We start from the raw sequence: 14,549 nt of genomic DNA, 5'->3' as shown, positions 1-14,549 counted from the left end.
ATTCCTAGAAGCTGGGTGTAGACTCTGACAGTAAAATTTACAAATGAAGGCAAAGGAACTCAGCAATAATTTCCACCTATCTTATAAATTAAAGTGAAATCGAATCTGCCCCTGGTTATTCTGACAGTTAGAAACGCTTTTCGATGCTTGTACCTTCTCCACCATTGCAAACATTACAAGACCATAAAAATCATCAGTTTAGCTGGTGGATTTGCACTGGAATGAAAGTTACACGGGAATCTGTTTAGTCACTGTTATATCTCGAAAGCCCGGCAGAGAGTAAGCATTCAATAAATCTCTGTTAAATGAAAGGGAGGACGGCTATATGAATTTTTAAAAACGTTTTTATTTACTTTTGAGAGAGAGAGTGCAAGCAGGGACAGAGCAAAGAAAGAAGGGAACAGAGGATCTGAAGCAGGCTCTGAGCTGACAGCAACGAGCGCAATGTTGGGTTCGAATTTTGATACATGAGATCATGCCCTGAGCCGAAGCCAGACAGACACTCAACCGCCTGAGCCACCCAGGCTGTATAAATTTTGTATGAATTTTGAAACAAGTATCCCTTTAACCAACTGCACAAGCCTTACTTTACTGAGTAAATGTCCCTGTGCCTTGGTGAACTCACAAGACCCGGCCATAATTAAAACAAATTAGGTCCCTCAAATACAAAAGGAGCCTGGGGTTATATTAATTAGACAAGGAGGCCATTAGACTGAGGAGGCTTTAATGCCTTCCTGGTCTATAGAAGCGAAGGAAAGCCCAAGCCTGGAAATGCCTCAAGGTTAAGAAATTAAAACCTAAGGACAGCTAATTACAAACTGCCTCCAAGTGTTCCCCAAATAAGGCAACCCCTCCCCATCTATGAATTTCCTTGCCTCGTTCCTGCCTCTCCTTTGTGAGTTTTTCTTCCAGCCCCTACAGTGGGGTGTTCCTAACTACTTCCAGTTTGGCACTGCCCAATTCAAACAGACTTTTGCTCAAATGAACTCTTAAAATGTTTAACATGCCTCATTTTTATCTTTTAACGCTGAGGATGTGTTAAGAATAACCAAGAGGGGCGCCTGGGTGGCTTAGTCGGTTAGGCGTCCAACTTTCGCTTAGGTCATGATCTCGCGGTTCGTGGGTTCGGGCCCTGGGTCGGGCTCTGCGCTGACTGCCAGCTCAGAGCCTGGAGCCTATTTCAGAGTCTGTGTCTCCCTCTCTCTCTGACCCTCCCCTGTTCACGCTATCCCTCCCTCCCTCTCTCTCTCTCCTATAAATAAATTAATAAAAAAAAAGAATAACCAAGAAATATGAAAATGGGATACCTGTGTAGTTTGGATGATGGTCAAGTCATTCATATGAGAAATTCCTGCTCCCATAGCGGCTCGAAGGCCAGCGGTTCCGAACTCCATTCGAGCCCCAAAGCATTTTTGTAGTTCTTCTTTATTCCCATCTGCAATTAGTTGTTTCACTGACTCCAAAGTTAAAGGATTCTGCAAAACAGAAATGTATACAACAGACACAGCCAGCTGAATAACAGAATAAAAATCTGAAATATTAAAAAAAAAGACCCACAATAATTTAACCTGTAGAGGGAAAAATGTATATATCTGAAAAGCTATATATATATTTGAAAAGCCAGATATATATTTGAAAAGCCATATATATGTGGCTTCTCAATTTTCTGGTGGATTTGCAATTTGAAATATAAGTTTTTTGTTGTTGTGGACACACAATGTTCCATTAGTTTCACATGTACAACATCGTGATTCAATTTTTTAAAAATTATGTGTGATATTGTGAATGATAAGAAATATATTATTTTGGTTTTGTCTCTAGTTCCTGTAACAGAGCTTCTAAAACCCTTGTAACTTCCCAAGAGGTAGGGGTAAGAATATCTTTTATTATTCATAATAAGCCCCTTTCAGCCACACCTGAGTTTATGCTAATGAGGGACTCCTGGTGGGCGGGGCTGGTTGCCAGGGGAACCAATTTGGGATTAGTGGGCTCAGAGGTTGAGTCCACTCACCAGTGGCCAATGATTCAGTCGCATCTAGGTAACAGAACGTCCACAAAACCCCTCAGCAACCCGATCCAGAGGCCTTCTGGGCTGGTGAACACTTGGGGTGCCAGGAGCGCAGCACCTCTGGAGAGGGCGTGCAAGGTCGGTACCACTTCCCACATACTCCGTCCTGTGCAGCTTTCCATTTGGCTGTTCCGGAGTTGTGTCCTTTATAATAACAAAGCGCTTTCCTGAATTCTGCGAGCTGTTCTAGTAAATTATCAAACCCGAGGAGGGGGGTCTCGGGAACCCCTGATTTATCACTGGTTGGTCAGGAGTCAGGCGACAACCTGGGGCTTTGGACTAACGTCTAAAGTGAGGTCAGTTTTGTGAGAAGGAGCCCCTAAGCTCGGAGAGGGAGGTCTGTGCTGACTTTGAGTAGTTAGTGTCAGAAGTGAGTTAAATTGTAGGAAATCCAGTTGGTATCCATGGAGAATTGCAAATTAACTTGCTGTGGAAAACCCACACATTTGGGGTCAGAAGTGTTGTGAGCAGAAGAAAATAGTTTTGTCCTTTATTTTTTAAAATTGTTAAATGCTTATTTATTTTTGAGAGAGAAAGACAGAGTGTGAGCAGGGGCGGGGGCAGGGCAGAGAGAGAGAGGGAGACAATATCTGAAGCAGGCGGTCAGCACAAAGCCTGATGCAGGGCTCAAACTCACTAACTATGAGATAGATCATGACCTGAGCCGAAGTCGAATGCTTAACCGAGCCACGCAGGCAGCCCATTTTCTCCTTTATCATGTGTTGTGTTATTTTATTTGTTTGTTTATTTTGCCTATCAAGGCAAGTGCTTTTGGAGAAATGGAATGAACACATGGTTTTGGAGTCTAACACCCAGAATGGAATGCCAGCCGCATCATCACTTACTGCCTCTATGTACTTGGGTAGATGATTTAGCTTCTTGAATTCTCAGTTTTCTCATCTGTAAAATGGGAACAGTCTAGACCCTTCTTTACAAGGTGGTTTAGAGGTAGTTTACATTAAATTAATGTAAAACCTTGCTCTCTGCCTGGCACTTAGTTGTAATCTAATGTTCATTTTCTTCCCTAATATCTTCAAAATTTCCCCCAGAGTTATGAGATTTTACAATTTAAATCAAAACCTTGCGGGGCACCTGGTTGGTTCAGTCAGGTAAGTGTCTGACTTCAGCTCAGATCATGATCTCACGGCTCGGCTCGTGGTTTTGAGCCCTGCGATGAAGAGCCTGCTTGGGACCCTCTCAGTCCCTCTCTCTCTGCCTCTCCCCAACTCAAGCTTTTTCTCTCTTTCAAAATAAATACATAAATAAACTTTAAAAAAAAAAAAACCTTAACTATTGTGTCATAATTTGTCCAATTCTCTCAAATTTGAAGTATGCAATGGCTGCAAGAGGCAGACAAATAACAAAAACCCCAACTCATCAATGGGGAAGACTCAGATTAAGTGACTTGCTTGAACAGTGATCTAGTGCTTTTTCTATTACATTAAGTGTTTCAAATAGAGGCCCATATGAGCCATGTAAGTTCATTGTACATGGCCCTATTTTCTTTGTACAAGAGTTGCAGAAAATGTTAAGAATGGAGGAAAATGACAATCACATTAATTCCACATCAGGCTTTTAAAGTAACACATCAGAAGAAAAACAGAGTAAACACTTTATCTTACAGTCACAATCCAACTACATGAACATGCAGCCAAGATAGGCCACACCATTAAAATCTGAAATGCTACTGCAATAAAACCTTTGCTTTCTGGAATGAACCCACATTTCCAGATTGTTCTACCTTGATTCGGGTCACATAAAACCCCACCTTTTGGGTTAAGAGCAATAGCCAGTGATCATAGAGCACAATCCAATCAATCAGATTGTCATGTGCCCTCAAGGAAGGGCTCACATCTGGAATATTAAAGAGGCTCAATAAATATTTGCTGAGTGAATGAGACAACACAGACTTTAAGGTCACACACAATATCCAGTGATTCTCCTGTGTACACGGTAGATTTGGAAAATGCCAACTGTCCTTTGATAGCCATAAAAGACCAAATAGCCTGACAGAAACCAAAGGAGGCAGAGAGATAAGAATACAAAATCAGGAGGGAAGCAGAGATTAGAATCAGTGTGAGGGTGACCAAAGCCAACAGCCTAGACAGACGGAATGAAAGCACGGTGGAAATGCAGAGGGTACCTGCCTTGAGCAGTGCACTGTCAGGCCCTACGCACCAGTGAGGGAGTGGACAGGAACAGCTATACAACGTAGGGCAATCAGACCAGAGGGCTTGCAGTGCCTTTGGTAGACAGGATGGTCCCCCACCTGGGGTCTGTCTTAAACCAAGGAAGACACGGAGCAAGAAAGAGCAAGAGGAGCAGAAGAAATTAAAAGCTAAATTAAATTAAAAGCTAAAAAGGATAACGTGCCCTTCGCCTCTACCCAGGGAAGTACTCATTCCATACACAGATACAAGATCTTGGCGGAAATTGGGTTTCAATTTCTTCAGAGAGAAAGTTTCGTGGGTTTAAAACGCATGATCAATTACGGCTTTAAAAGGATTCTGCCCACTTCAAGTTACGAAGTTATCAGAAATGGAAACATTTTCCTTCCCTAAAGAATTACAGGGCTGTCTTTCCAGGAAAAGAAAAGCCACCCAAGGAGTTGCCAATGGCATCCTGCAAGAGATGTGCTCACGTTTCTTTCATGTGTAGGGGCCGTGGGGAAGGAGGAAGGCCTGGCCCCTGCTAACAGAGCTTACACTCTCCCTCCTTTCATCCTACCAGCATCTTAGGGATCTGCTAGGTGCCCTGGGTCAGGCCCTGAAAACCACGGAAGTTGGTGGAGGAGTGGACAGGCACAGCTGTGTAACTTGTCTGGGTCCAGAGCAAAATGAAAACACGGGACTCCTTATTCAACAAGTGAATTTCAGAACAGGACAGCAGAGGGCGGGGCCCTCCTAAAACAGGGTCTGTGCCACCCCTACACACGTCCTGCCTTTGAAATCAGCCCTGGGGCCAGACATTAAACAAATAAACTTACCAATTTTTGTGGGGGTTTTTTGTGTTTCCTATTTGTTTTGGCGGATGTAGACCAATTAGGGAGATATAATTTACCATTGGTTTCCAGGGAGGGCCTCTCTACATAAATCACATTTAAGTTCAGACCTGAAACAGGAGTAACTGCTTGAGAAACAAATTCAGCAGAAGAGCCAGGGAACATTCCGGGGGAAACAAACAGCCTGTCCCAAGGGGCAAGTAGGAAAGTTAGACAGGAAGGGAGGAGGTGCTGTCTACAGCGGGGTCCCTGATCCTCTCCCTCTGCTCTAGCACCTAAGAGAGTGAACAGGAGAAAAGCTAGTGTGCTCAAGGCGTTCCCTTCTGTCTTTCCAGCAAAGTCGGAGACCAGAAGAAAACACCTGAGGCCAGGCGGGCCCAATGAGGAGCATGCACGTTCACAACCGAGCACCTGTGAGAGGTGGATGGGGAATGCTGCTCTCTGCCAAGTTCCCAGGAGCAAAAAAAAAAAAAAAAATAGGCTGGACGGGACAATTCCGGGTCTCTGGGGATGCACAGCCTACTACTAGAGGACGAGCCAGCGGTCTGAGTGACGCGGACACGTGGGCACGCCCCAATTGGACACGACCCCAGAGCCCGGCCGAGTCCGGATCAGCTCAGGCTCGCTCTCCCACTCCCGGACTTGCAGCCCCAGGCGGCCAGATGGCTGGCTTTGTCCCGGGACAAACTTTTCCGGGTTTGCTCCGGATTTGCCAAGTGCAGGCCAAACGCAAGGAGGCCTGGCCACTCCCTGCTTCCTCTTCCTCCGTCTTCCCGCATTTGATGAGAAAAACATCTTTGTCGTTCTGAGTTGCTGCCAAGTCATTTGACAACATTATAACTCTGCTCGCACCCAGAGGCATTCCCGCCCCAAGTTTTCGCTTTGCTTTTTCCGGGGCACCTTTTAAATAACCACTCAGAGTTCAGCCTGGGGAAAAGTTGGAGACCGCCGCCCTAACCACTTTCTAATGGGCGTTTGCTACCCTGCCCTCTCTCTGGTGACCTGGGACGGAGCACTGACCATGCCCCGGCTCTCTGCATACTGCCCCCCACCCCTTGGATCTGTAAGTACTACAACCTATGAGGGGCTCTACTTCCTTTGTGTGGATGTATTGAAACGCGCCTTGCATCAATATGCCCCGGTGGGTTCCACTTCCCCAGAGAGGAAGCCCGGCCGCTGAGGGAGCGAGCTGTGGCCTCATGGGGGTGCTGGTGACTCCCTAACAGCAGGTCGTAATCTGCATGTTCGTAATTCAGTACCCCAGCTCCGGTTCTCCACCGGCCGCGGGCCCTGCAGGTGCGAGCGGCGGGCGGGAAGGAAGCTCCGGCACCCGCGCTCCGCGCAGGAAAGGCGGGGGCTCCTGGGGGGTGCGGAGGGGCCCCACTTCTCCATCGCATGCTCCCACCCCCTGTCGTCCCTCACCTTGTCCCACTGCAGCCACCGCGCAGTCTCCTGGTCCAGCCGGGTGTCCATGTCCGGTGCTGCCAGCAGCCCAGTTGGGAAAGCTGCGGGACTGCTCTTCCGTCCCGGCCCGGAGAGGCCGAGACCCGGCTGGGCGAGGCGGGGGCGGGGCCAGGAGAGGCGGAGGCGGGGCGGAGAGAAGCTGAGCCCAGGCCGGGGGAGGCGGGGCGGGGAAAATGGAGGCGGGGCCTGGAGAGGCAGAGGCGGGGCCTGGAGTGGGGAAACGGGGCGGGGACAGGAGAAGGTGGGGCGGGAAGAGGCCGAGGCCGGGCCTGGAGAGGCGGAGGCGGGACCAGGAGAGAAGGAGGCGGGGCCAGGAGAGAAGGAGGGGGGGCGGAGAGAAGCTGAGGTCAGGCCGAGGGAGGCGGGGCGGGGAGAGACGGAGGCGGGGTCTGGAGTGCGGAAACGGGGCGGGGACAGGAGGAGGCGGGGCCGGGAGAGGCGGAGGCGGGGCGGGGCGAACCGGTTGCTGGGAAGGGTGTGTCTGGGAGGAAAGTGACGAGCTCAGGCTCCTATCAGTTTACCAGAGAGCCTCTGGGCGGGCGGGGAGGGGGAGGAGGAGGTGGGGCGGATGAGTGGGGGGTGGGGGGTGGGGGGTGGGCAGCGTAGTGGAGGATGGAAGGAGAGGGGTGCCCGGGGTAGTGGAGGTGGGGAGGACGTCGCTGAGATCTGGCACTCGAGAGTCTTTATCATCATCTCTGAAAGATCCCGAGGACTCCTCCATCCCCACAGCAGCTATTCATTGAGTTCCTAGTGTGCGCCGGCCCCTTGTGAGTACTGGGACCAAGGATGAGTAAACTCAGATAGGAGCATAAAAGCTAGGGAGAAATTCTGAGGGTCACAAATAACTGACACAAATTTTGAAAAAGAAGAACACAGTGGGAAGATTGACATGTATAGACGGTGGAACAGAACGGATAGCCCAGAAACACTATTACACATGCATGGACAACTTATTTCAGAGGTGACACTGTACAGCAAGGTGAAAGGACTTTTTAATTTTTTACATTTAATGGTGGTGGTCAACTGGATATCCAGGTCGCAAAAAGGGGAAAAGAAACTTGAGCCCCTGCTTCATACCACATGCAAATACTACTCATTCCAGGTCAGTTGTAGATCTAAGTGTGAAAACTAGAATGAAAATTCTAGAAACTAAGGTAGGAGTACATCTTCATTACCTTGGGATCATTAAACCGTGAAGAAGATGCATAGTGTGAGCATGAAACGGCGTGTATAAGAACGTTTCTACCGGCATTATCTGCAATAGCCCCAAATTAGAAACAATTTTATGTCCACCAACAATACAGTGGATAATACTGTGGTGTGTTCATACAGAAATGTAACTAAATTATGGCAAATTCATACAGCAATGAAAATGAACAACTGTTATACACATCATGGACAAATCTTACTAACATTAGGTTGAGTGAAAGAGGCCAGCCCTTCTCTCTTGCCTTCCCCCGCCCCCACTCCAAATACTAGACCATTCCATACATATGCCATGGTAGGATAGGTAAAACTACAGGGAAAGAAAACAAATCAGTGGGTTACAAGAACTGGGGTGAGGGAGAGGGGTTGATTACAAGTCATACAAGGGAATTTTGGGGATGAGGGAACTGTTCTGTATCTTGACTGAGGTTGTGATAAACACAACTCTGTTTATGAAAACTCACAGGATTGCATACTTTGAAAGGTAAATTTCACTGTACACAAATTCATGGTACATACCTCAATTTTAAAAATCTTAACAATTAAAAACTTGAAAAAGGAGGTAAGATTAATCTTTGGATGTCAGGGGGAAGTGGTGACTTTGAGAAGGAGGAGAGTGCTTTCTGGGATGTCTGCACTGTTTTATTGACCCCTATCGTGGGTGCCCAAGTGTATTTATTTTGTAATAATTCACTGGGCTGAGCTTAGGAATTGTACATTTTCTATAGGTTCTATTTCAATTTTAAAAAGAAAACAAATATCCAGGATTTATGATATCTGTTTATAGAGGCAGATTAATCATATAATTATACCAGTTTCTATATTATTACAGACTGATAAAATTGTTGGGAGGGAACCAATGAGATTCCAGAAGGGTGTTCGTTAGGGGGCCTTCCTGCTCTGGGAATCTTCCTGCACACTTGAAGCATATGTGGAGACATGAGGGAAGTACACAGTTAATGTGCAGGAGGCAGCCTGGAAACTGCTTTCCAGATAGACCCTGGGAGCGTGGTCCTTCTCCTGAACCAAAAGGCCTGAGAGACTGGAGCATAGGCAAGTGGCAGTGAAGAAGGATGGGCAGACTGAGTCTCCCCATCTGTCAGGTTGTCAGCACATCTGCCCCACTTGGGGCTGTTTCATTCTCTCCCCCAGACCAACCTTCTTTTCAATCATGTTAGGACAGAAATTGCAGGACCAAGAGAGTCTGAGGCCAGGCAGTCTCACTTGGCCTGTGTTTCTCTCTCCTCAGCCAGAGCTCTCCGAGATCAGTCTGTGTGGCTTCCAGATCCAGCCAGGGTGGGGTGGATGGGGTAGGGAGGTAGTGGCTTCAGGCCCTATTACTTCCTCCATGAAGAGAATGACTGCAGGTGAGTGCTGCACTTCCAGAGGTGTGAAGAGTGGGGTTTGAAGGAGGATATTTTGATACTTTCCATTGTTTTCCTTGGCATGGTATTATGTGGCCATGGCATCATCCAGTCAGTACTATTTTCACCCCTATTTGGGATACCAAGGGGGCAGAGTTCTCAGTATTCAACATTCAAGGAAAGAAAGGAATAGCATTTTTAAACCAAGAAAAATTTTTAACAAAGAAGTTGCCAAATTGTCAAAAGACATGAATAGACAATTCTCCAAAGAAGACATCCAGATGGCCAACCAACACATGAAAAAAAATGCTCAACATCCCTCATCATCAGGGAAATACCAATCAAAACCACAATGAGATACCACCTCACACCTCTTAGAATGGCTAACATGAACAACTCAGGCAACAACAGATATTAGCGAGGATACGGGGAAAAAGGATCTCTTTTGCCCTGTTGAGCAAACTGGGGCATCCACTCTAGAAAACAGTATGGAGGTTCCTCACAAAATTAAAAATAGAACTACCTTACAACCCAGCAATTGTACTACGAGGTGTTTATCCAAAGGATACAGCTATGCCGTGTCAAAGGGGCACATGCACCCCAATGTTTACAGCAGCACTATCGACAATAGCCAAATGGAAGGAGCCCAAATGTCCATTGATGGATGAATGGGTAAAGAAGATGTGGTATATGTATATGGAGTATTACTCGGCAATCAAAAAGAATGAAATCTTGCCATTTGCAACTACGCGGAGGGAACTGGAGGGTATTATGCTAAGCGAGATTGGTCAGAGAAAGACAAATATCATATGACTTCACTCATATGAGGAGTTTAAGACACAGAATAGATGAACATAAGGGAAGGGAAGGAAAAATAATATAAAAACAGGAAGGAGGACAAAACATAAGAGACTCTTAAATATAGAGAACAAAGGAAGGGTTGCTGGAGGGGTGTGGGAGGGGGGATGGGCTAAATGGGTAAGGGACATTAAGGAATCTACTCCTGAAATGATTGTTGTGCTATATGCTGACTAACTTGGATGTAAATTTAAAAAATAAATACAAATAGGGGCGCCTGGGTGGCTTAGTTGGTTAAGCGTCCGACTTTCGCTTAGGTCATGATCTCGCAGTTCGTGGGTTCGAGCTCCACGTCGGGCTCTGTGCTGACTGCCAGCTCAGAGCCTGGAGCCTGTTTCGGAGTCTGTGTCTCCCTCTCTCTCTGACCCTCCCCTGCTCACGCTGTCTTTCTCTCTCTCCTAGAAATAAATAAAAATATAAAAAAATAAAAATAAAAAATAAATAAAAATAAAATAATAATAATAAAAAAGAAGTTGCCATATTGTAAGTAAATTCTCCTCCCTTAACCTGCAAAGGGCACCAAGCTCTCAAGTGCTGTGCTGAAGACAATGGACAGTGGTCTCATGTTAATACTCCCACCTGCTTCTCATGTGAAGTACCAAACAGTCTACCGTTGCTTCAGGGGGTCTCTGTTGCAAGGGACTTTCCTAGAGTCTCTTGTAACTGAGATGCCTGGACCAGAAGTCTCTCCAGTTCTGATAATGATACTTCAATGACCTGGGGTGGGCGATTCTCACACATGACCCCAAATAACATTTGTTAGAATAATTTGAGCAGGAAGGGGTCTTTGGGAACAGTTCAAAGACCCTTGTTTTGCAGACGAGGGAACAGAGATCCAAAATCTAAGAGTCCTTCTCTGAGACACGCAGCTGGTCAGTGACAGAGCGAGGATTCACTGCCCAGTCTCCTGATTTTCTAATCCAATGTTTAATCTCCTGTCCCCTCAGCCCATTTCTGCACGTGTCCGTGGAAGGAAGTTTCATGAACTCTGATAACCTGTTGCCATGTGCCAGCAGCCAGCTGTGGTTGAAAACTAATTATTAACCATCTCTGGCATCGATAATGTTGGGTGATGCTTAAAATAATTCGAGCTGTTTGTTTGTGCATGCTCCTCTGCTGCCTAAGAACTGTTTCACATGTGGATGTCCCATTTTCCTTGGAAGCTTCCCAACGTCCCCAAACACCTTGTCAGTGATTCTACCAGTTCCTTTATATCCAATCCAGCAACAGTTATTCTAAAACTTTCCATCTTGGAAAGTTTAAAGTATTTACTAAAATTGACCCCAATCTAACTATCACCAGGCCAATGATACAATGATCCAATGATCCAATAATCATTAATGGCCAGCGTTGTTCTGTCTATCCCTTCTCCCCCCTTCTATATACTATGAAGGATATTCTAGACATCGTATCATTTCATCTATATTTTAGCAGATATCTCTAAAAGGTAAGGACACATTAAAAATAACCTCAAAACCATTATCTCACCCAAACTTTTTAAAGTGAAAAATTCCTTAATATCATTAAATGTCCACCTAATCTTCAAATTTTCAAATATCTAGTAAGTACCTTCACTTTGTGTTTGTTTGCTTACAGTTTGCTTGAATCAAGAGCCAGATAATCTTGCCATTGGTTGATAAGTCTTTTGTATCTCTTTTAATCTATAAGTTCTGCCTCAATTTCCTTGCAATTTATTTGTTGAAGAAACAGTGTTATTTGTCCTGTAGAGTTTCACACAATCTAGATTTTGCTGACTGGAGTCTCTTCCTCTTTCTCCTGTACTTCCTGTAAATTCATTTCATTATAATCTGCTCTTCACAATCTCTCCTTCACTAAACTGTGAGCTCCTAGAGGTGTTTTATTTATCTTTGCCTACCAAGAGGCTACCACTGTAGGTGTCTGATAAGTGGGTGAAGAAATGCATGAAGTCAGGAGGTTATGTGTTCTTTCCTTATGTAGGAAAAGGGAAGGCACCAGAGTCAGGCCTGAATCTTTGTTCTGTGGGGAATGCTGGACAAACCATTTAACCTCTCTTGGCCTTAATTTCCTCATTTCTAAAACGAAACAATTATAGTGTGCACCTCATTGGGGCAATGTAGGTCTTAAATGAGGAAATACATGTAAAATGCTTACCATGGTGTCTTGTGTAGGAAAAGACCTCAATAAATGTCAGCAATTGTTATGAAAATACTGCTAACTTGAAATTCTGTATTAGTCACAATAGGCTAGGTCAAGCTGAAGGAATAAATTAATCCCTAAATCTCAGGGCTAAGTGAAACAAGGATACAAAGATTTTTTTTCTTGCTCATGTTACATGTCCAGAGTAAGTTGGTAGCTGGTATACTCCACACAGTCACTCAGGGATCAGGATACTTTCATCTTGTGGTTTCTTCCATCAATATGTGGCCTCCACAGTTATCATGGAAGACAAGAGAAAAAGGTAGAGGTCACACAGTGGCTTTTAAATACTTCTGCCTGGTAGTGGCACACATCACTTTGGCTCACATTTCTTTTTTTCTTTTTAAAAAAATTTTTTTTAACATGTATTCATTTTTGAGAGAGAGACAGAGTGTGAGTGGAGGAGGGGCAGAGAGAGGGAGACACAGAATCTGAAACAGGCTCCAGGCTCTGAGCGGTCAACACAGAGCCTGACGCGGGGCTTGAACCCACCAGCAGTGAGATCATGACCTGAGCTGAAGTCGGATGCTCAACCAACTGAGTCACCCAGGCGCCCCTTAGGCTCACATTTCATTAGCTAAAATGCATCATATGAACACACTTAATTGAAAGAGTGTTGGGAAGTGTAGACTACCCACGTGCCCAGAAAAGAGTGTGGATAGGAACAAGCCTTCATAGTCACTTCCACATACTCTATGTTGTCTGTGATTGAATGTTAGGATGATTGCAAATATCAATGGTTCTGGTAGATTTCCAACAAGCAAGGAGTAATTCTCAGATAGTGTTCACTTGAAATCTAGAACAATCTCGTGTCCTCCATACAATAGAGTGATCCTTTGTAATAGACATCAGCGCTTGTACCTCTCCTTTTTTCAATCCTTCCATGGCTTCATAAGTACTTATCATAAAAAGTATCTTCTACCATGGGCTTCAAAGTTCTATTTAATCTGTCCCCTGCCCACATTTCCTGCCACATTTCTCATTGACTGCAATCAACAGCCATGCTGTTCTCTGTGGTGATCCTTGACCATGTATTATTTCCTCCCTCCTGCACCCCCCAGGTATCCTGATGACAATACCCACATTTAATTCAGGCTTCTGCTCAAATATCACCTTATCGGAAGGACTCTTCCGACTTGTAAACACTTGTAAGGTGTTGGTAAATGTTTAACCAGCTCTCTGGAATTAAACAAAAAACAAACAACCTGTTAGTATTATTTGCCAATTTCCATAGTATAGTTGTACTCACCATGGCTGATTTCTAGCCAGCAACATGACACCACTAAACACACAGTTGGGAAGAGGTGTGTGGTAGCACAACATTATGTGCAATTTCCAACGTGCGAATATAATAGATGTAAATAAAGAGCACAGATGATAGTAACAAGTAGAAAAATAAACATAAATGGTGGGTGTTGAGTATTTATTACCTTTGCTTTTATTGTAAAGTATTTTTACCTAAAAGCTTACATAATTTAATTTATAATGATAGCTGTTTTTAACATCTGACTAGCAAAATTCCTAAACCTTTAGTAGTCAGCTCTGATGAAGGTGGTGTCTGCCATCACCATCACACCGTTGCCTCTCCTGAAATGGACCTCCACCATCCTTGTATCCTACTTTATTTTTCTCCAAAGCATTTCTTGGTCCCTGCCATGATAGTATACTTTTGATTTTAATGCTGTCTCTCTACCTTGCTATAATGTAAATCCTTTTTTATCTGTGTCCCCAGCACCTAGAACAATATTTGGTTCATAATAGTTGTTCAATACGTATTTGCTGAAGAATGAATCATTGGGTTCCCTTATATTCATCAAGAAAAAAAGATGGATTCTAGTAATAAGATACACCCATACAAACCTTTTCTCTAAAATAAACGAGAATTTCTGAATTTGACCAAGAAAATGAAATGCTTGTCACTATTCTCTAGCACCCCAACTCAAGGTTGACAAGAGAATGAATAGTAATGTGTCAATAGGCTTTATCGGTGTACTCATTACTGCCCATAAACCTAAACACAGCAATTCTTTCTGCAGACCAGCTGGACGTCAATGGTCTTTCTCAGGGAAAAGATTTACATATCTATTATTTATGCCTCGTTTCACTACATAACTTCATGGAATTGCTTAGTTTTCTCTCATTTTTTAAAAAGTTTATTTTTGAGGGAGGGAGAGAGAGAGAAAGAGAGAGTGCAAGTAGGGGAGAGGCAGGAAGAGAGGGAGAGAGAGAATCCCAAGCAGGCAGGCTCTCCTGGGGCTGGTCTCACGAACTGCGAGATCCTGACCTGAGCTGAAATCAAGAGTCTGAGACTAAACCGACTGAACCACTCAGGTGCCCCTCTCTGATTACTTATTTTAATAATTGTTTGCATTTGAAGTCCCACTAGGCCTTCTGATCATTAGAAGTGGAA

The 14,549-nt window shown here is 44.7% G+C and overlaps 1 protein-coding gene across 1 annotated transcript in view; it reads right to left on the bottom strand.

Moving 5' to 3' along the window:
- The window catches only part of PGM2 (phosphoglucomutase 2), a 37,192-nt gene extending 30,567 nt beyond the window's left edge, over nt 1-6,625 (bottom strand). Inside the window, exons 1-2 of the mRNA XM_039227030.1 lie at nt 6,492-6,625; nt 1,308-1,475 (exon numbers count right to left, since the gene is read on the bottom strand). Coding sequence (XP_039082961.1) covers nt 1,308-1,475; nt 6,492-6,542 — 219 coding nt within the window. The 5' untranslated portion in view covers nt 6,543-6,625. The remainder of the gene's footprint in view (nt 1-1,307; nt 1,476-6,491) is intronic.
- Nucleotides 6,626-14,549: the final 7,924 nt, after the last annotated feature.

The sequence above is a fragment of the Hyaena hyaena genome, unplaced genomic scaffold, assembly GCF_003009895.1.
Source record: "Hyaena hyaena isolate Hyena2069 unplaced genomic scaffold, ASM300989v1 scaffold_24, whole genome shotgun sequence".
Classification (NCBI taxonomy): domain Eukaryota; kingdom Metazoa; phylum Chordata; class Mammalia; order Carnivora; family Hyaenidae; genus Hyaena; species Hyaena hyaena.
Note: the sequence above shows the minus strand (reverse complement) of the source record. Positions and strands in the feature narration are given on the sequence as shown.